The sequence below is a fragment of the Podarcis pityusensis genome (assembly GCF_964106645.2).
Source record: "Podarcis pityusensis genome assembly, chromosome: 3".
NCBI lineage: Eukaryota > Metazoa > Chordata > Lepidosauria > Squamata > Lacertidae > Podarcis > Podarcis pityusensis.
In genome coordinates this window covers 61,425,989-61,448,927 of record NC_138026.1, presented here as the reverse complement: position 1 = coordinate 61,448,927, position 22,939 = coordinate 61,425,989, and the positions used below count along the sequence as shown (strand labels likewise).

The 22,939-nt window shown below is 42.4% G+C and overlaps 1 protein-coding gene across 2 annotated transcripts in view; it reads right to left on the bottom strand.

Annotated features, from left to right (window-relative positions):
- The window catches only part of ARFGEF3 (ARFGEF family member 3), a 69,968-nt gene that overhangs the window by 23,792 nt on the left and 23,237 nt on the right, over nucleotides 1-22,939 (bottom strand). Inside the window, exons 5-15 of one of the 2 annotated variants that reach the window (XM_080999470.1) lie at nucleotides 13,799-13,867; nucleotides 11,924-12,046; nucleotides 11,149-11,191; nucleotides 10,345-10,423; nucleotides 8,838-8,942; nucleotides 6,561-6,885; nucleotides 5,350-5,462; nucleotides 4,324-5,240; nucleotides 2,432-2,598; nucleotides 1,552-1,786; nucleotides 209-316 (exon numbers count right to left, since the gene is read on the bottom strand). In XM_080999470.1, the coding sequence (XP_080855596.1) occupies nucleotides 209-316; nucleotides 1,552-1,786; nucleotides 2,432-2,598; nucleotides 4,324-5,240; nucleotides 5,350-5,462; nucleotides 6,561-6,885; nucleotides 8,838-8,942; nucleotides 10,345-10,423; nucleotides 11,149-11,191; nucleotides 11,924-12,046; nucleotides 13,799-13,867 (2,284 nt within the window). The remainder of the gene's footprint in view (nucleotides 1-208; nucleotides 317-1,551; nucleotides 1,787-2,431; nucleotides 2,599-4,323; nucleotides 5,241-5,349; nucleotides 5,463-6,560; nucleotides 6,886-8,837; nucleotides 8,943-10,344; nucleotides 10,424-11,148; nucleotides 11,192-11,923; nucleotides 12,047-13,798; nucleotides 13,868-22,939) is intronic. The other variant, XM_080999471.1, reaches the window with a different exon arrangement.

The window sequence follows — 22,939 nt, the reverse complement described above, 5'->3', positions numbered from 1 at the left end:
AATAATAATTTATTTAAAACACAGTTCCTGGATCAGCATATGTTCATGCGCGTAGACATGAGAGATAAAGAAACCGAGAAGGAAGCTTTACCTAACTCACATCCAGCATAAAAATATGAAGATTAAGTGATTGGGGGGTGGGGCATATCTGAAATACTACAAATATATACAAATGTGGCTCATGGGTCCCTTGATGCAGATCCTTTACCTGCAAGAACAGCATCATCTGGCTTCCGGGTGTGGGTGAGAGGAGACTGTGAGGATGCAGAGGCCATCAGCTGCCCACCTATTGTACTGCTCCCCAAACCATCAATGTCTGCAAAGAAAAACAACAAGAAGTTACTATGGGATAAAGGGGGGAAACACCTAAGGGACAATTGCCTCATGAATTCCCTCAAGTGAGTTGCAGAGGAATGTGTGATACGTCTCCACTAGTATGAGATTGATCCAGCAGTGTTGCTCAGCTGACAGTAAAGCCTTTAACAGTGGAAGGGAAGTCATTTTCAGTGGCTCTTCTTTCCTCCTGAGGTCCCCTCCTCCACGCTAAATCTGCTCCAGAGAGTTGTGGGGACTCTCCACAGCAGATTTAGGGAGGACATGGGGCAGAGGGGGGGGGGCGGGCTACAGGTGAGAAGGAAAATTACCTTCAAGCCTGTTCCACTGCTAGAAGCTTTGCTGTTGCCACTGGATACAGGCCATTTTACAAGTGATATAAGAAAGCTCTGGCTGTGGTATTTGATATTTATAATGATTGTTCACACATGCTAGTTGTTATTTCATGTTGTGAGGGATGGAGGTGCCTCCGTAAAGTCAGACTGAGCCACTAAAACAAAGCAACTGCAAAATGTAAGTTATTGCAGTCATAAATCAGGGTTACCAAATGTCCCCGTTTCCCGGGGACAGTCCCCGGATTTGTGAATAAGTCCCCGGACAAATTCCATCCCTGGAATGTCCCCGGATTTCATCTAATGTCCCTGGAAAATGCAGCAGCGGCAGTCTCAGCAGCCCAGAGCAGTTGGCTCTGGCTGGCTTCAGGAGCTGCTCAGAAGTCCCCATATGATGGTGGTGCAGGGAGCAGCCTCCCAACTCCTACTTGCATGCAAGCAGGAGGGGGCAGGGATCTCTCAGTTAGGCAACGGGAAGCCTTCCTTCCCAGCTGAGAGATCCCCGGCAGCGGCCGCCCCTCTGCCACCGCCATCGCTGCAGTATCAACATCCCGAATGTGTAATATTGATTGATTGTGTCCACGGATTCATTGAAAAGAATCTGGTAACCTTATCATAAATGGCATTATAAAAATCAGGTGTGGGTATCCTTTTTGGCCTGGTGGGTCAGGTCTTTCTAACTCCCCACTGCTACACAGGTGGGCAGGAAAACTCACTGGTCAGTCACCTGTCATCATTATGATAATACAACAATTCCCATCATAATAATACAAGACCCTGACCACTGGCCATGCTGACTGGGACTGGGACATTTTGGACACGCAATGCATTTAGCCAAAGATGTGTATTTAATTCTATATCGCCCTAGTATTCAAATCATACTGACCAGTCAGCATGGTGATGAGTGGGAGGCTGTGCTCTTCAGGGCTCCCCCAATATCCTGCCTCTCCAAGAAGATTTCTCTCCAGCACTTGATGGTAAAGCTCTTCGACCCAAGCCTGAGAAAATACCATCAAAACTCCACTGGATTGGACCTGCTTCATAAACTCCTTCTGCAGAATGGAACAGCACAATTCAGCTACCACTGCATTACTGGGCATGTTGCTTTTCCTCAGAGACTTCTAGAAACATACAGATATGATCAGGAGCATAAAACCAAGGTGACAAGCATAGATAAAATTATGCATCTGTCGGCACACATAATAACCACCCGTCTTTCTCTCTGATGCAGTTCAGATGTGACACCAAACCATAATGTCATATACTTGTGCAAAAATGAGCCTCGGGATGGCTTCTCTCCGCACCCCCCCGCCATGTTTCCCTAACTTCCTTTTGGTCCTTAGCAAACCATAGGTTCTTGTCCAAACACAACAAACTATAGTTTGTGCAAAGTGGAGAATGATGAGGTTCAGGAAGCACTTTTCTCCCTATGGTGAAAGAACCAGGGGACAAAACTCCCCTTGAGTCTGGTGGCAAATGTTTCTATACATTTTCATTTTTCCTTCCCATAGTATTTTCTAAGAATAGCTTTTGTAAAATATTGCCCTCTCTGCTTTCTGAAGTCTCCTACCCTTTAAATCCACGAAACAGACAAAAACTGATTTGGACCCAGTTGCTCCAATTTAATGCTCCCCTGGGTCAAACCTGCATCAAATCTGAGTACTTCATATTTATTCACTGAGCTGCGGGCCAACAAGGTATAAGAAGTCAGGGTAGTTGCTAATGTGTGTTGTTCTTCACCATACCCAGCATTGCATTCCACTCACCATGATCACAGGGGACTGGCCAGGCTTCTTTCGGTAGTAATCTGCATTGGACAGCTTCAGGTTGAGCAGGAGAGTATAATGAGAGACCATATAGAGACTATCTGCATTCATCAGTGTCTGGAAGCTATAGGCGACATTCCCTTCAAATCCTGGAGAGTGCATCATACCTACCAAAAAACAGAGAGCTATAGCAAGTGCCTTGTAAGAGAAATCTGGCTTTAGAGATGCAAGGCCGCTTTCTTTTTATATGGCGATTTACCAGTTACTGCACTATAACTCACATTTCTGTAACTACATGATCAGAAACCTTTATTGCACTAGCCAAAGTGCCTTCCACAGCCCCAGTGGAGACTGCTCTATTTTGAACAAGGTAAAGGACCCCTGGACGGTTAAGTCTAGTCAAAGGCGACTATGGGGTTGTGGCGCTCATCTCACTTTCAGGCTGAGGGAGCCGGCGTTTGTCCACAGACAGCTTTCTGGGTCATGTGGCCAGCAGGACTAAACCCCTTCTGGTTAATGAAACACAGTGACAGAAGCCAGAGCGCACGGAAACACCATTTACCTTCCCACTGCAGCGGTACCCATTTATTTACTTGCACTGATATGCTTTCAAACTGCTAGGTTGGCAGAAGCTGGGACAGAGCAACAGGAGTTCACCCCATCGCACAGATTTGAACTGCTGACCTTCCAATTGGCAAGCCCAAGAGGCTCAGTGGTTTAGACCACAGCGCCACCCGCTCCCACGAAGAAAGTAGATGCCACTGTCAGCAATGCATTAAAACAGACTGGTGTAGTAAATAAGGTGTTGGATTTTGTTTGGGTTTCAATACATAGAACCTTTATACATAGAACCTTGTTTGTACAGAACCTTTACAGAATATATTGGAGAAAGGTTCTCAAAACATCATAAAGGCACACCTTTGCATACAAAAGCAGTTTGCCATATTAGTGGGCGCAGCTTATTAGTAACAGCTTGCTTCTTAAATAAAACTAAACATGAACATCCAGTAGTTAAGTGTACTAAAACATTTGAACCTCTGGCTTATGGGATAATTTGCTCTGGAAATTGATTAGCATTAAAGAGTCCCCATATACTACTGTAACCCTATCATTATGTACATCGTATACACAGCTTATAAAGTTGACACCAGGATGTGGTGTGACTGAAATGTTATGTTAAAACTGTGCTTGCTGAACAGTTTTATGTAATATAATACAATAGGCTATAATAGGCTGATTGGTCAAAAATGCAGGAATACAAATGAAAACTGCTGTGTCAAAATGAAAATTCCACAAGGATTTTGCTGGAAAAATCCATGAGCAGCAGACTGGAATTTTGTACCTTGTTTGTAGATCTTTCCTAAGAAGTCCACAAGGGTTCAGATTCTGATATATAACTTTTTCATGCTGCCTATTGAGATCAAGCAGGCACCTTTACTGAACTCTTTTCAACATTTGCTAAAAACATTCTTGTTTAGACAAGCCTACCCAAATGTTTAGAAAGCTAAGGTGATTTTAACCTGTTTTAGTATTTTAACTTATGTATATTTTAAAGCAGGGTTGTAAATTTTTCCTGCTTTAATTGCCTTATCTTTCGGGTAAACCACTTTGAGAGTTTCTACAATCAAGCAGTGCAAAAATCTTATTAAATGAATAAATTAAATAAATATGTTTTCATTCTTTTGTAGGAAAAAAAAATAGTGACATTGGAGCCAGGCCACACAGACGTGCCTTGCATCAACTCCAGAATTAATTCACAGGGCTGCAAATGGATTAGAATGCAGATTCTCTCAAACATATCTGAAAAGAGTATTTGACATATCAAAGACCCTTAATCAGCAATGCTCTGCATTGTTCATTTAATACTGGCTGTGAAGAAAATGATCACCAACCTGAACAAAAAGTTGAAGCGAAGTTCTGGAGGGCCAAATCAACATCTTCCACTTTAGAAAGAGCGATAAGTCGAGGGAGAAGAGCTTCAAGGGACTGGATGAATAATCTGGCACTGTGCTGATCTGCTTCCTGGTTCTTCAGAAGTTTCAAGGAAAGGGCAGCAGTTCGTAAGGATTTGTGACCTGGACAGTCTCTTGGGGTCTGCTCTTCATCAGCCAACGAACAATTGTCTGAGCCTATGTCTGAAACATCTGACCTTCCGGAATCTTTCTCTGCTGCCATGGAATATTGGTCACATGAATCAAATTCAGTCCTAGAAAGATCTTGGTCATCAACACTGAAATTGCTCTCACTGTACCTGGATCCACAAGAACGTGCCCTGCAGTCAACTGAAAGAAAATTAGTTATATCTGGATAAACAACTGTATGGCTCCGTTGAACAACATCTGGCTGGTCAATGGTTTCTGATTCTGGGTCTTTATAATGAATTTCTTTACCCATTTGTCCAGCCGGTGACTGGAGAGAATTTTTACGAATTTCAGAACGATCTTCTGGAGTGGTCTGCCCCATTTCACCTTCCAAGGTTGTCTGACCAGTATCTGTGGTGACGCTAATACTAATGTCAGGACTCTTTTCATTGCCAGTTTCCCAGGGGGGGTGGGTATGCTCTGATGACAGGATGCGCCTTTGCCACCTAAAATCGGCATCGTTTATCTCCATGGAATCTCTGCTTGTCTCGCCCCCGTCCTTTAACTCGTCCATACGTCGGAGAAGCAGATGGACCTGCTCCTCGTCGAGGCCTTTCCCTTGACTGAGATCATCCAGGGTGCCAAGGAGGGCACAGACACAGGACACTGAAGCATAGCAGGCTTCAATCCCACCTTTCGCGCAAGCTTCACTCATCCCGTCCAAGATACTACAATAAACAGAAACAAGACACACTTTACTCTCTCTTTTTTTCTTAACTGGAAAAGCATGCATTTTAAAAAAGGATTATTGGCTTAAGGAAACCTAGTAGAACATACAGTTTGAGAAGATCCAGGTGGGACTTCCTTTTCGAAATCGACCTTTTCCTGCATTCTGGTTCAGTAGAGCAGGGCCCTGCCAAATCGCAAAGCCGCCGAGGACTGCCAAGTATCTAAATTTGTATGAAATATAAAAAACTCCTCACAGATCAAATGCACGGTGCTGGAACAAACCTTATTTCTTCGGTAAGCTGATCTGCCCTAGGATGCATTGAGCTTATTAATTCAAGGATGCAGGATGTACCCATCAATTTATTAACATAAGTTGGTTTCAGAAAGCAGATAAAACCTGTGTTAGCTTGCCAACACTGACGGCCTAAATGTTACGGAGCAGCCCTGGCCTACCTCTCTAAAGCATCCCTACACCTCCATTCCTTGAGATCAGTTTGGAGTAGCCCTGCTTGGCATCTCTTCTTCACATGTTGCAAAACTGGAGGGAGGGGCAGGGGTCAGATGGCCAGAGACTTTGGTGCCGGAATTTGGAGCTAATTGCTCCGGGAGTCCTCTCAGATTACCGTTCTTCACTGTCTGAATTCAGCTCTAGAATGAAGACTTTTTTATATATATTTTTTATTTGATTTTTTTGTTGATACACCAAGAAAGAAAAGAAAAACAGAAAACGAAAATAATAATGAACAAAATATTATTTACAAAACAATAAGGCAAAAATTGGTCTTCTGACTGTAGACCCGACCTCCCATCTGTTCCTTACTTCAACTGTATATTACTTGTTGCCAATACACACTTTTGTTATGACCTAACTAATTATTAATTTAACTTAGGTCTCATATCTTTCTTGAAGCTACTACTGAAATGATTCAAATGCTGTGACAGAGTTTAAACTGCTGTAGTTATTTTTCAAATATATTTTAAAGACTTCCCATTTTAGACAATTCCTGCTTTGGTTTATTCTTTATTTTTTCTGATAAGCTATCTAACTCCACATATTCTGTCAGTTTTTGAGTCCATAGAATGAAGACTTTTTAATTACTTGTGTTTTACTTTGAAATGTCACGGTTGGGTTTGTGTCCCTCCCCTGCTTCTTTTATCACTGCATTTATTGTTTCATACGAAAACAATCTATATACAGAATTGCTTTTGAATATGAACTCTTTGCAGTCAATAAAGGAAATGGGGGGTGGATGGGTCAATAAAGGAAATCCATGGGGTGGAGATGGGTACAAACAAAATGGTATTTGCAGTTAGCTCACCTCTTTCATGATCTTGATAGCCTCCACTCTGTGCTGAGGTGGGGGGTACAGAAGCATTCGGTGATAAAGAGACTGCAGGACCGGCTTCATGGACTCCACCGATCCCATCAATCGGACAAGTTCTGCTGCAATGTAATAGATTGTCCGGGCAGCAGGACTGCTAAGGGCAGGCGCATTGGAAGAGCAACCTGACCCTCTGCCGTGATCGGAGACCCCTGAGGAAGGAGAATCAGCTTCGTGGAAGATGTTGCTGTGAGCAGAGGTGATGGTTTTGTCATGGACTGGATTTCCCAAGATTACTACAAGAGCCGGGCACAGCTGCTTCCTGAAAAAGAAAAGCAGCATGGGAGCGAAACAAAAAAACAAATAGGTGGCAAACAGGGAGGAATCAACACACTACAGCGGTACCTCAGTTTATGTACTTAATCCGTTCTGGAAGTCTGTTCTTAAATCAAAGCCATACTTAAACCGAGGCACACTTTCCCTAATTAGGCCTCCTGCCCTTCCACCGTTCAGCTTCCATTCGTAGACCAAGGTAAATGTCAGGTGGTGAGGTGGTTGCACACGAGTAACCAGGCAGGACTCCGACCTGTCTTTTGCATGTTTTTATTTTGTGCAAACTATTTACAGTGCAGAACCACAAAGTTCATGTCCGTCTTAGTCACTTGCAGATTCCGGGAGTGGCCCCTTCCAGTCTTCCCCCCAGCATAAGAACTTAGACACCCCAAATCTCCATCTCCCCTCCTTACGTTTCACCCCTCTGTGCAAACTGGGTGACGGAAACAGCATGCCTGTTTCCTCGTCAGCCAGGAAAGGTGAGGTGCTTGGGCTCTCAGTAGCATCTTCGAGCCCTCCCCTCGCTCGGCTTTCCCCTTCCTCCCCTGCTCCACTGGAGGTGTGGCTTTCCCCCACCACTCGAAGAGGGGCTGCTCCTCAGAAGCATAGGAGGCTCTCTGTATCCCCCTGCCTCCCCCCCCCCGTTGCGATGGCAGTCCCCTGACAGTAAAGTTCGCTAACCGGAACACTACTTCCGCTTTTGCGGGGTTTGTATACTGAATAGTTCGTAAACAGGGCTGTTCTTAAACCGAGGTACCACTGTACTCACATTGGACAACAAACTTCAGTTACATTTATAAATGAGATCATTGTAAAGCACTCAGCACCCATAAAATGCCTACAGAAATTGAACCACCACCGCCGCCACCACGGAAGAGGCATATGTAAATAGAATTATAATATGTATACAGATATAAATGTAGCTACTATATCTTTACCGGCACACCTTTTTGAAGTCAAACGTCACAATATCAGGAGTAGCCAAAATGGTGCCCTCCACATATTGCTGAACTAGAATGGCTATCATTCTTGACTACTGGAAATGCTGGCTGGGGCTGATGGGGGTTTGAGTCAAACAACATCTGGAGGGGAGCACATTGGGCACAACACTGTATGCCAAACTATAACTTAGCAGGACCAGGTGAACATGTTGACTCAGCAATGAGCTAAGCCAAGGTTTGGCTAAGTGTTTTATCTAAAACAGAGCTGTAACTCATGGCTAGTGTGATGAGAGCTTAACCACACATCCTGGTTTGTATGACACACAAACCTTGACTTAGCTCTGCGCTGTGCAACTGTATAAAGCAGAGGAGCAAATAATTTTTTAGCTTACTGTGTCATATGACCCAGGGCTACCCCGGTCTATATTCTACACACACAATTTTAATATAGAGGCAGTATTATGAGCATCTGTTGAATGAATGAGGGCACCTATTCCCTTGGGAATGGAGACAGTATTATTATTGGAAAGGCTTGAAAGGGCCTCTCTGGCAAAGAGGTCCAGAGGTTACTTTTATCATGGAGAATGACATACTCATGACAATTTCTCATTTACCAAAGCCCTCTTTGGGGGCTTAGTCTTCTTGAATGCAAACAATAATTGAGGAGAAGCAGTTATGTGCTACAAAATCCCATCCTCTCTGGTGCATCACGTTTATCCAAGTTTAGAGCCATCCATAAGTTTGAGGTCAGCAGTATCGCATGAAGAGCCTCTTCTACTTATGGAGGGTCCTTGCAGGGTTTACAACCCTGAATGACTTATAGTCTTGATTGGACGAAAAAACTATTTTATATTTGCTCCAGTATGGTTAAGCACATTTATGTAGGACTGAAACTCCAGTTTTTCTCGAAGAATGTAATCTTCCTTTAACGGGGAGTAAGCCATGAACCCAATGAGTGAACAGAATTGCACTCCAAAAGGTTCCAAGCAGATTTACTTACCATATGAGGTCAGTGAATCCTTTATGATGGTGCATATTAGGAGAGGAACTATTCAGCATCGAAAGAATGCATTCCAAGAAGAGAAGTTGCAACTGCTGATTCTCACTGACAAATGGAAGCAAAGTGTCTTACGGTTTATTGTTCTTTTCAACCAGATGCAATAATACAAATAAAAAAGCAAATACTTTTTCTTCCTATTTCATGGAAAAATACAAAAGGAAAATTCTCTGTGAAGAAAATGGACATAAAAGCAGCTGAATGCAATTATCCAGAATCAATTTCTCCTAAGCAGAAATATCAATTTCTCATGAAAATGTTCAGGGCTGTTGAAATCGTTAAATGTATATATCACTTCCCACTTCACAAAATGAACAAGCAGAATTCTAAAAAATAATAATCACATGAACATGGTAAAAAACACTGAAGCAATAAATTAAAATATTTTAGTAAAAACTCCCAAACATATTTAATGTAGAAGGGTTCACTAATCAGTATAATAATGGGCACTTCGCAAATATAATAATAGTAATATATAATGCATACTGCTGTTCAGTATTAACAACTACTTCACTTACAGGATTGTTGCAGTAATTAAGAATGTGTGCCATTAGCACAAAATGCAATAGATATAAATAAAGCTACTGCTAATAAACTGCTTGCAATTACAAAGTAGACAGATCCTACATGCAAATAATTACAGTTATTTGGATGTACGAGTAATTACTTAAACTTAATATAGGACACATTAGTACTGATAATTACTGGGAAATGGGAAATGCCTGCTTTTGCAGTGTAGATCAGAGTTACTCTATTGTTAGCCAATTCACTTCTCAAATAATTTTTCCATGATTCTGTTCATATATCGCAGCCTAGCACGTCAAGGACTAATTAACTTAAATGTGTGCTAATTACACGCTGGCATGCAATACTCAAGGTGGCTTACCATTGTCTTATCACAAAATGAAAAGATTAAGTTGCTTTAACTGCTTAATGGAACAATTTTTTTTTTTTTGAAAGATAGCTAATTGTTGTTCCCTACTGTCTTTGAATTCAGTCATCAGGTGGACACAAGTAGACAACAGACAAAAAATAAAACTCCATAATGGAGTAATAAATCCAAAACTAATATCAGCAAGTCTAGAAAGGTGTGTCACTAATCCCTACTAATGGCCTTATTCATAGGTCTGAAGCTACTGAGTTTCTGCAACAGAAAAATTGCATTAAAAATTTTCCATTTTCCATTTTTGTATTGCTGATGGAAACAGCAGAGCACTACATGGGATTAAGTAGCCCAGTGAGGGAGTGGAGGAATGGGAAAAATGCATTTTTCTGTGACATTATCTCTATATATTTTTCTAGCTGTTCTGTATGTGCAGAAGAGCATTTTTCTTTAAAAAGGCAAGAGGTACCAGAAGTCTGAAACAGATGCTTCAATGTTCAGGTTGATTCTATACCATAGAGTGATTCTACCTAAACACTTAGTTTAAATTCAGAAACAATTACTCACCTGATAACTGCCTGAAGTTTTTCACAGAGAACCGCGAAGACAGAGACAACATCGTCACAAAGGGACTCTGTGGTAGAATCTCCAAAAGGGGTAAAGGACACATATTAGCAGCAGCCATGTGTACATCTAACTAGACCAAAGTTTGACACCTGCAGAAACATCTCCAGCTTCAGTGACTTCAAACTTTGCACAAAATATGATGAGGAAGACATGGGATATGGCGTTGAAAGAGAAGCTTTATCTGGGGATATGTGGACAGGACTCTCCTCTGCCCCTAATTCAATGCTCTGGCACAAAATATGGAATGAAATATCTACCGAGGAAAACGATTTGACCAACCGTTGGGGGAAGGGAATGCTGGAAGTGGAAGGGGAGGAGCTCTTTCTTGCAAGTGTTGCTGGGAAGGAGGAAATGAGCAGAACTCCATGCAAGGTTTCAAGGACAACTGCATGAAAGACAGAGAGACACAGGGATGGTGCTTAGGATGCCTCTGGATCCAATGCAGCGCTGCTGGGAAGGACAAGCCCCTCTTGAGGTGTACATGCTATGAACTCTCTCTCCATAATACTCAGATGTAAATATGTGTGAATAAACCATTATTTCTTAGAGACACTGCCACCTCTGCCACGTCTCATTCCAAAAGAACACAAACTCTGGTTAAGACCCCTGGAACCTTGCTACCGCTTGGCAGAGACTGGGGTGGCTTGTAACAAAATTCACAATAATTTTGCATAGGCATGATGATGGGGGGGGGGAGTTGAAGGGGAGAAATAAACCAGTTTCTGAGTAGTTATGAACTCATACCTGGGCTCTTGCACCCCTGAAGGACTCCTTGGCTTTCAGCTGTCTATTCATGAAAGAAATGTATTGTCATTAGCACAGGTATGGGAAAGTATCCATGTTTACTGAAGAACAGCTTTTCACTTTTCTATTTCTAGACGTATGAGCAATCAAGGAAACCACTCCTGAGACAAGACTCTAACCCGATCCAGAGGAGAATTATGGAGTTTCCAGATGGGCTTTCAGCGCTGCAATAGTGTGTTGCTAAGCCGGGCTCTGAAAAATTTTCTGTCTCTAAATGAGATAAACAAATGCACTATAGCATTAGTTTTTCTGACTATAATCCTAGCACTTTTATCCTGGATTCCAACATTTCTTTTACATTGCATTATGTATTGCAGTATGGAACTGCGGCTTGCTTATTTATTTATTTATTTATTTAGTGCCATATCAAGATACATTTTAAATGGCAGGAAATAACTATATGCTGGAATATTGCCCTGAATTTCATCACATAAAATTGCAAAACTCCTGTGATTTTCCAAGTTAATGGGGTTGCAAACAGTTTGTTTCTGGCTGCTAACATGGAAGCAATTTCCATAACATGGAAAGGAGCACTAAACTTTTGCTGGATGCTAGTTTTCCAGAACTGGCTTTTATACTGTATGAAAGATAATATAAAACATGGAAATTAACAGGTAAGGAAACATCGGGAAAAGGGAATAAAGTGCTGTCTGAATGAAGCCATAAGTAGCATTGCGAGGAAATCACAACCCATTGTTGTTGCTATAGAACTCACTGGATTCTCTTGTTTTTGCCGTAACTGTAAAGTCAAATCACTCAACATCTGGCTGAGAGTTGCCCGCACAGCTGTATTAATACTCCGCTGATGGTAACTGGAGACATAGGTTTCAATGCACACCTGGTTGAGAAGGGAGAAAGGAACAGGAGAAGCAATGTAATTATAGATGTAATAAAATAAGACTACCAACATAATTATAATTGGTAGAAGTAGGAGGGTGGTTATTGTTTTGTTTTGTTTTCATTTTCATTGTATTATGTATCTCATCTTTTTTTATTTTTGTTTTATGTTGTGATCCACCCTGTGATCTTCAGATGAAGGGTGGTATACAAATTTAATAAATAAAAATGAAAGTTAAATGATATAGAACTACCGTATTTTTCGCTCCATTGGACGCACCGGACCATAGGACGCACCGGATCATAGGAGGGGGAGAACAGGGAAAAAGAATTTTTTTCTTGTTCTCCCCCTCCAAAACAAGGTGCGTTCAAGGTACATTCACCAGAGCTTGTGGGGCTGGCGGTGGGGGGGAAGCGCTGCTTTCCCCCACCGCCAGCCTCAAAGATCCCTGAAGCCTTTGGAGCGCAGCGCCCCGCTGCCCTGCAGAGGTTTGCGCGCAGCCCTCCCCAAGCTAGAGCAGCGAGACGGAGCGCTCCATCTCGCTGTTCTGGCTTGGGAACAGCCTTGCTAGCTTCTGCAGGGCAGCGGAGTGAAGGCACCCCGCTGCCCTGCAGAGGTTTGCGCGCAGCCGTCTGCTCTAGCTTGGGGAGGGCTGCGCGCAAACCTCTGCAGGGCAGCGGGGTGCCTTCACCCCGCTGTCCTGCAGAAGCTAGCAAGGCTGTTCCCAAGCCAGAACAGCGAGACGGAGCGCTCCGCAGTGCTCCGTCTTCCTGTTCTGGCTTTGGGCTTAGCGGCGCAGCCTGCATTCGCTCTATAGGACGCACACACATTTCCCCTTAGTTTTTGGAGGGGGAAATGTGCGTCCTATAGAACGAAAAATACGGTATTTCTGACAACAGTCTAAATTCTGAATCACCCAAGTCTAAATAGTATCATTTATACCACAATATTTTCCCAAGTAAGAAAACTACTAGGGCTCCAGTCTGAACGGTTACCGGATGGTTTTAATATAGCTTCTCATATTTTGATGGAAGAGGCTTACTTGTTTCATTCATATATACACCTCTATTTGGAATGTACCATTTCAGACTCCAGGTAAGAGGTCACATGATTCAGTGTTCTTCCATACAAAAAACAAAAACAAAACCAAAACCAAAATGGCTGGACACAAAATGCTAGATATTCGGAACATCATGAGATCTAGCATAGCCTTATTCATTCTGCATAAACGCCCTACATTTAAAGCCCATCTCGCCCCCCACCAAGAATCTTGGGAATTGTAGTTTATTAGGGGAATTGCACCGGGGGGGGGGGACAACTGTTGTCAAGATTCTTGGGGGTGGGGGACAGGAAATATGCTTTAATTGTATTATATATATATAGAGGTGTATTTCACCATGCAGTCAGAAATAGTAGAACCCTAACACAGACTTAACACTTTAATAGGAACTAGCCCCTAGTTTAATAGCCGCTTAAACAATTACCCACCGATCCTCTTTTATTATTTGGTCTTATGAATTGGAATCATGCCATCTTTACATATTTGAATCTGAACTGAAAAAGCATTGAAAAAAAATCATAGAATGTGTAAATTCAATCGATAGTTAGGTTCAATTCATGCACAAGTCCAAATTAAGTTGGTCCTCTTGTCATTTGAGTAATTTATCTCTGACCTAGCTGCTAAAGGCACCTTCTAGTGACAGACTGCTAGGTTAATTTATTAACATAGCCCAGTGAAGAAGGAGCACTCACCTCAGCAAGCTTAAGTACCGAACTCCCATTCAGCTCAAATGTTGGAGTGTATGTTATACAGAGCAGGACCTGCAATCAAAGGAACAACAGAGGGCAAGAGCTTTAGTAGGAAGGTGCCCTGAAACCCTGGTCAAGGCTATGAAGTTCACCGAGAAGCAAGTCCACCGCATGTCCTACCTTTGCTAATCACAGAATCACAAGGCAGAAACAGACCAGAGGGGCAAATCAAACCTCTCCTCAAGGCAGGATCCCACAGATTAATTCATGTAGCCCAGAAGAGAGTATAGGAATAAAGAAGGAGCGCCTTCTGGGGGTCACTACTCAGTCTGACCTGGTGGAAAAATCATGTCCAGCTCTTTATATTCTGAAGGATATCCACCCATCATCACATGTAGTGACTTGGGTTCCATTCATTCATGAGTAATAAGAAAGACAAGTTCAATGTCACATGAAACTGTCTATTTTGGTATCAAACCCAATGACCCAAAAATCTGAAAATGGGGCATCTACCCTCTGTCAAAACTCATCGTATGAATTCTGCTTTACAACAGTTCCCAGCAAGCTTAGGACAAGCCAAATCATAGCTGAGATGGCGCAGAATGTTGGGTTGTGGTCATCTCCACCTAGCCTCTGATTTGTGGAAGGATGATTTTACAGTGGCCCCTGAGAAGGTTAGCCTGAAAGTAAACCAGGTCATACATGTCTTTTAACACACTTTAACAACCCTTGGGTTGCGAGAAATAGGAAATTTGTGGTTACCAGGAAAAATGCTAGCTATTATTGACTAACAATTAAAACATGTACAAACTGTAACAGTGCACAAAATACTGTAAATGTCTGTTGATAAGCTTTAAAATATTATTCAACTGTGGTAATATGCAAATTTAAAGAAAGTATCTGCAAAATGGCAAGCAGAAATTTAAGGATTCTACCCAAACATTATCTGGAGAAGAGAGGACTAGAATAGAATCCTCCCTCTAATAAAACTGGATTTCAGTGGCCTCTGTTGGCATTATTTCTCTGCTCTCTCTTAACACTCTCTGCTCTCTCTGAATGGTTTAAGAAAGCCTGAGAAGGCCTAAAAAAATAGAAACTGAGCCAGTAGAAAGTTAAATATTATTGTTACCAATTAATAAACTCAGAATTATAAAGGTTTAAAATGTGCAGCTAAAACACAATAAGAAAGTTGTCTGCAGGATCACCTTAGGGATCCCATTCCAGATTACTAGTGCCAACTAAAAAAAGCCATACTGTGCGTAATACAAATATTGCTTTTCAAAAAGACAATATACCCGGAGCAAGGTCTCTAACTCAGAGCAGTTTAAGGAGGGCACCAAAATTGCTCGACAAAATGGAAAGAAGAGCATGAAACAGAAATTTCACCTATAAAAAGAGAAAGCCTGCTATGTGTAGTAATGTTAACTGAATAGGCAAACAATATTAGAATGATTGTCCTCTTGCAAATGCCCTGATGAATGCTGTTTCCATTAGTGAGTGATCCATAATGAGGATGTGGATTTTAATTACAGCCAGAGTGCTTTCTGTCTTGAAAAAACTACTGCTTTGCTCCTTGGTTGCCCGACCACACAACTGATAATATGCTGATGAGATTTTTCAGATCAACAAGGAAAAGAAACAATGGATTATGCCGTCTTTAACAGAATGAAAACGACTTCCCCTAGAACTGGGTTAGGCAACCTTTTGAAGTTAAAAAAGGTAAAAGGTAAAGGATCCTTGGATGGTTAAGTCCAGTAAAAAGCGACTATGGGGTGCGGCGCTCATCTTGCCTTTCAGGCCAAGGGAGCCAGCATTTGTCCACAGACAGCTTTCTGGGTCATGTGGCCAGCATGACTAAACCGCTTCTGGTGCACAGAGGACTGTGATGAATGCCAGAACGCATGGAAATGCCGTTTACCTTCCCGCTGCAGTGGTACCTATTTATCTACTTGCACTGGTGTGCTTTTGAACTGTAGGTTGGCAGGAGCTGGGACAGACCAACAGGAGCTCACCCCATCGTGTGGATTCAAACTGCCGACCTTCCAATCAGCAAGCCCAAGAGGCTTAGTGGTTTAGACCACAGTGCCACCTGCGTCCCTTTTAAAGTACCGTATTTTTCACCCTATAGGACACACTTTCCCCCCTCCAAAAATGAAGGGGAAATGTGTGTGCGTCCTATGGGGTGAATGCAGGCTTTCGCTGAAGTCTGGAGAGTGAGGGGGGTCGGTGCGCACCGACCCCTCTCGCTCTCCAGGCTTCAGGAAGCTATTTGCTAGCCGTGGGAGAGCTTGCCTGCACCCAGAAGCTTGGGGTGCGCTGAGCTCAGCACGCCCCAGGCTTCAGGCTTCGGGCTTCGCGCAGCTCTCCCACGGCTTGCGGAGAGCAGCCTGTTCTGGGGGCTGGGGTTGGGGGAAGCACGGGCTTCCCCTGCCCCAGCCCCGCACCTGGGGGGGAAGCTAGGTGCGTCCTATGGGCCGGTGCGCCCTATGGGGCGAAAAATACGGTACTTCTGTATGGCCTATAGACTCCACTGTGCTTTTTTGTTTATAGCCTGCAGGATTGCACAAAAACAGCTTTATAAAATGAATGCAACCCACCCCCCAATTCCTAGTCCTAACAAAAAGGAAGTAACATGAAGCCCAATTAAATTCTTTCTTCTTCTTCTCAAGTATCACAAATTTTAAGCCCACAAATCTTAAAGGCTCATGGCTGTTGTTTTAGAAACATTTCAGGTTAAGTCTTTACAGAGTATTTTGTATACCTATGAATCTGTCCGTCCTTCACTACACTGGAAAGAAGAGATATTATTCAGAAAGGGCAAGGGAGACTAACAGTCTATTATATATTATTGTGAAGCATGCCACACACACACACACACACACACAAAAGTATCTCGTAGAAGAAATAACTGCTTGAAAATCTACAAGTGTATTGGTATTTTGCAGCTTTCACAGCTATAACACCAATTTCCCAATCATCTTTTCTCCAGATCTATTTGCATGATTACCCCCTTACACACTAAGTGACAAGCATTCCATGTTGCTAAATTAAACAGTCAGCTAGCAAGCAACAGACCCTCACATCAGATGCGCACATCTACGCAAGTGTACAGAGCTGCTTGGGCTTTTCTCCAATCATGTGCTCTAGACCACCCACATTCAAGAGGGAGGTGGGTATAATGGCAGCTTCATAAACCAAATATAATAACACTTCCAATCAAATATGCTGAGAATGAAGGGAGAGAAAACAAGAAAAAAAATCCATGTCCAGTAGAGATGCAGGCAAGGGTCTGTGTATAACAAACATGAAACAATGGTGTGTTATTAATACAGGCATATACAGTGGTACCTCGGGTTACAGGCGCTTCAGGTTACAGACTCCGCTAACCCAGAAATAGTACCTCAGGTTAAGAACTTTGCTTCAGGATAAGAACAGAAACTGTGCGGCGGCAGCTGGAAGCCCCATTACCTAAAGTGGTACCTCAGGTTAAGAACAGTTTCAGGTTAAGAACGGACCTCCAGAACGAATTAAGTTCTTAACCCGAGGTACCACTGTAGAAGCAAGGAATAATCAGCATATCTACAACACAGTCATACAACTAGGTAAGAATTAAGGCTATGAAGAATGTGAGATACATTCATTGGGGTTTTAGCCAGCTCTAGAATTCTGTTGTGAAATTTGCCCATTATACAAGGACTTGCCTGTCCGTAGGTCCTGTTTCAATATATATATATATATATTCCCACAGTTTGCTGGGTATTTCAGGTGCTCTTTATAATATTCTCTCAGTCATGGGTGGGGAAACACTTATGTATTAACAGAGTCCCCCATACCTTGCAGATGACCCAACCACATGGGCAGAGCTTTGTGTCGCTCCATGTGGTCAGATCAATTAAATACAACCCCAACTGCATAGGATCTGCTCGTAGATACCTCCCATATGGCTGGGAGAACATTCAATGGGTGCTTCACTAATCTCAGATTTATTTGTTTGTTTTTAAACAATGAAGACTTCATATGGCATTCACAAATTAAAAATAACATCCTGGGTATGTAATGTACATTTGCTGTAAATGAAAATTAGCTGCAGCCCTCTGGCTCATGATCAATACAGCGGCTCAGGAAACACAGTAGATTCCCCCTCTGATAGGGGCTTCAAGGCAGCTATGAATAAGATAAGATGACCAATGCAAATCAAACTTATTAATAGGTAGGCTCTGAAGAGGTCCTAAACTGTAAAGAGCTAAGGGACAGGGAGACCAAAAGCAAGTACGGTAGTGGGAAGAAACCTGAGGGACAGGTTGACAGAAATATTGACTGAAGAAAAGGCGCAATAGACAAGAGACAAGTAACTGAGGCATGAATGAGCTAATCAGGGCAGGGCTCTGAAGATGAGCAGGGCTGAAAATCTATGGAATGAGAGGGGGGGGGGCAGGATTACCACAGTAATTGGGATAAAATAGATAATACCCTGAAAAGCAAGAACCTGAAGAAATAATGGATGGATGTAGACATGAAGCTGAAGAAAGTAACATATGCCTTTGGACAGCTATGAGTCCAGAATGACTCCTGGGCTGCACACCTGGTCTTTCAGGGGCACGGTTACCCTGTTCAGGACCAGGGAGTCCCCCACACCTGCCCGCTCCCTATCCCCCAAGAACAGTACTTCTGTCTTGTCAGGATTCAACCTCAATCTGTTAGCCACCATCCATCCACCAACCAACCAACCAACCAACCAACCAACCGCCTCCAGACACTCACACAGGACCTTCATCGCCCTCACTAGTTCTGATTGGAAGGAGAAGTAGAGCCAAGATATGTTCAGGGCCAATATATGCTTCTGTCTGCAACATGGAATACAATCTTACCTCCGGTTACGAACGGGATCTGTTCCAGAGGCCCGGCCATATCCCGAAAACTTCGTAACTGGAGGTGCTCTTCTGTGCATGTGTGCACAGTGAGACCTGGAAGTATACACTTCCGGGTTTGCCGCGGCCGTAACCCGAAGATTCTGTAATCTGAAGGTTACGCAACACGAGGTACCACTGTCTAGGGTTTCACCAACAGTATCAGCTTACTACATTTACAAGTGATTGCTGATCCATGGCCATTTGATGCACCTTTGGGGACAATTAATTTGGTATGTATTTTTTATTGTTTATATGCAGGCTTGTCATTACAATTTCTGTATTGCAACTGAATGTAATGGGATTTATTTTACATTATTGCCAGCTGATGAAGACTTATCATTGAAACAGTTCATTATTCTGGAAGAACTGTACTGTTTGCTGCTGTGCTTGGAGCACCCTATTGCTACATTTGGAGCACCCATCATCTCATGTTTACAGGATATTGACTTTGGAAAGGCATTCTGTCTCCATCTTAGTGATCTTTAATAGTGACTTATCACTCCTTCCATTCCTGTTCATGGAACATTGAATTGTTGTTTATTAGTTTGTGACTCCATGCACATTTTGTATATCTTCTGTTTATGTATTTTGACACAGTATAGTGTTACAAAAATATTGTCAGAATATTATTAGCCAACGTGTTGCTCGTTGTTTAGAGTGCAACATGGAATATTTCAGCTATTTGCCCATTTTCATGTTTTCTGTAGGCCTCAATAGACTGCTTCCATTGAGCTTTTTGCAGATAAATAAATAACCTAAATAATATTGACCAGAGTCTGGGAGACAATAAAAGTTAGTTATTGTTGTCTCCAATTGTTGAAATAAAACCCAATAGTCTGGTTCAAGTGATTTTTTTGTGTGCCCTATGAACAAAACAAGGGCAAAAACATTCATTATTCTGGATGTGTTGTATAAGCATGGCATGTTTAATTACGAAGATGATGAACATAGTGGTTTCCCATTAATCAGTGGAACTGTAAAAAGGTTCTGCTGCCACTAGAAACTATTATTCAGAGTGATCAACGCTTCAAACGTCCGGGCAAAGTCTTATATCAGGAGTGGAATAACCAAGTATGTGACATGATGTACATTCTCTAAATAAAGCCTTCATTAATTTGCTGTGCTAAGGCAGAAAACTCCAACTAAAAAGTCAGCTGATATGCAACAACATAATGAAACAAGGAGAATCATTTAACAGAGTTCTTTAATGGCTCTGCTAGTAGATTTGGCATTCAGAGTTAGGACAATACAAGGAATGTAGGAACTATAGAAAGCAGAAAAACAATGGGGGTTTTTCTTTCAAGTAAGTATATACAGGATTGCCATCTGTGAGCCTCTTTTATAATTGTTTCTTAACATTAAACATTGGTGGTGGAGGAATTGGGGAAAAACCAAGTGTCTCACCTTCTGCAAATAGAATTCAGCTTCTGCAAAGCCACCATTGGATACAATCCAGAAAAGTTCAACCTTAATAGATTGCTCTATTTACCACCAGTCATACCCTATGAACAGGATGATCTGATATTGCCCTAAAAGCCTACTTTTTACTGAAGTTTAATACAACAGGCCAGTGTAACCTCAAGGCGAGAATAAAACTATACAAGGGGAGTAACTAAAAATATATCAAATATGTATAAATTTTAGACTTCAGTCTTACACATAATCACTTAGAAGTTTGTTTCAGTGAGACTTAAACAAGCCAGGTAAACAAGCCTAGGAGGATCAGGTCTCACTTGTTATTTCACACACAAAATTGAATCTATGGAAAGATTGAGGAAGGGGGGCCACAACTAGAGCATCAGTTTCCTGTTTGGTAAGTTACATATTTACTATTCATTAAAAGGAGATGGCAGGTTCCCTAAAGGAAGCACCACAAAAACAAATGCTCACTGGGAATAAGTATATTCCGCCACTCAGTTGGGTAAACACTAAACTGAACAGGTGGCAATACAGATATCAACAGTCCTTCTTTAATCCCTTCCTACATGTGTTCTTTTAGCAACACAAAAGGCTTCTGTTTGTTTCCATTCCTGCATGACATACCACACAGACCTGCTAAATTTATGAAGATTAGTTTTTCTAGAGTCAGGGTGAAAAACAAGGATCAAAGTCTATTAATATTGTGAGAAATATTCATACCACCAATCCTGGTGTTCTTTATCACTTTAATTAACAGTAAAGGGGGGGGACAGCCTCATAAATACTAGAAAAGGTCACTACTGACAGTAGTTCAGGGAACTAGCTGAGCAGGGATTAATTAGTTGTTTCCAGCTCTCGCTTTTCTTTGCACACAGCAGCTCTCTCAGCAGTTTCATATTTTCTAGGACAGTCTGCCCCTACTGGGTGCCCTGCAAATGTATTGGGCTACAACTCCCATCAGTCCCCAGCTGCATGGCCAGTGCTTAACTCTCCAGTGATAGAGGTTGAAGTCCAGAACATTGGGAGGCTATTAGCTTAGGGTTTGAGAAATGCAGCTGTTAGCTACATTAGTGAAAGAAGACACCCAATATTCCATTCAAATCTACCTGTAAAGTGCAGGTAACCTCTCTGTGCCTCCTGTAATCTTCTCCTGCACTGCTAAAGGGTTCACATTTGGGGATGACTCTTTCCCCCCCCCCTTCACTGTCTGCAACCAGAACCACAGAAATTTAGTGGTTTTTATCGGCATGGAGATAAAAGTGAGGGAGAAAGCTAAATTATTTCATGTCAAGCAATATCTCGGGCTCCATTAAAAAAAATGGCAATGCTAATATAATTAATGGGTTAAACCACAGAGCCTAGGACTTGTCGATCAGAAGGTCGGCGGTTCGAATCTCCATGACGGGGTGAGCTCCCGTTGCTCGGTCCCAGCTCCTGCCAACCTAGCAGTTCGAAAGCACGTCAAAGTGCAAGTAGATAAATAGGTACTGCTCCAGCGGGAAGGTAAACGGTGTTTCCGTGTGCTGCTCTGGTTCGTCAGAAGTGGCTTAGTCATGCTGGCCTCATGACCTGGAAGCTGTACGCCGGCTCCCTCGGCCAATAAAGCGAGATGACCGCCGCAACCCTAGAATCAATCACAACTGGACCTAATGGTCAGGGGTCCCTTTACCTTTTACCTTAATATAACTAAAGTTTTTTCTTCCAAATAGTGACTTGTAGATCTACCCACACAAGTGTTGCTAGTTTCCTGTGGCAGGCATTCGGAAGAACACAGAGTATCTGGATTGGGCTGAATTAGATGCAGGAGACTGAGAATCTCTCAGAAACCCCATTGAGAACATGCTTCCACTATTCAGGGTATTGAAGCAGCTCCTTTCCTTAGCAGCCAACATGACAGACCTTTAACTCTGCACTGCAACATGATGTAATACAGCGGTGCCCCGCAAGACGAATGCCTCGCAAGACGGAAAACCCGCTAGACGAAAGGGTTTTCCGTTTTTTGATGCGCTTCGCAGGACGAATTTCCCTATGGGCTTGCTTCGCAAGACGAAAATGTCTTGCGAGTCTTGAGATTTTTTTCGCTCCCCCCCCTTTTTCTAAGCCGCTAAGCCTTTAATAGCCTTTTAGCCGCTAAGCCGCTAAGCCGCTAAGCCTTTAATAGCCGCTAAACCGCTAATAGCGCTAATCCGCTAAGCCGCTAATAGGGTTGCTTCGCAAGATGAAAAAACCGCTAGACGAAGAGACTCGCGGAACGGATTAATTTCGTCTTGCGAGACACCACTGTAAAAGGAAATGAGACTTTGACAAAAAGTGAAATATGAAAGTAAAAGTGTATATTTGTTACAAAGTATGCTAGGAATTTGGTAAATGTTCCCATTCACATCTAATAGTGAGAATCCCAGATGTATTGTGCTAATGTCAGCATTACTATGCCCTCATTTGTCAGACATTCACTAGAGAATGTTGACAACCTCATTTAGGAGACTGTCAATGTTCCCTAGTATATCTCTGAGTTATTGGTCATTCACAAAATTCACCAGTTCCAGTGCTGATGTAATCCTTATTCTATTAAAGATAATTGAGAGGAGAACAGAGAAATTCATCCATGAGATGGATGGGAGAGTTATTAGGTATGCATGATTCCATTATTAAATGTACTGTATTTTTTCTGTGTATAAGACAAATTTTTTTTTGCTTTAAATCAGGCTTCCTCAACCTTGGCCCTCCAGATGTTTTTGAGACTACAATTCCCATCATCTATGACCACTTGTCCTGCTAGCTAGGGATCATGGGAGTTGTAGGCCAAAAACATCTG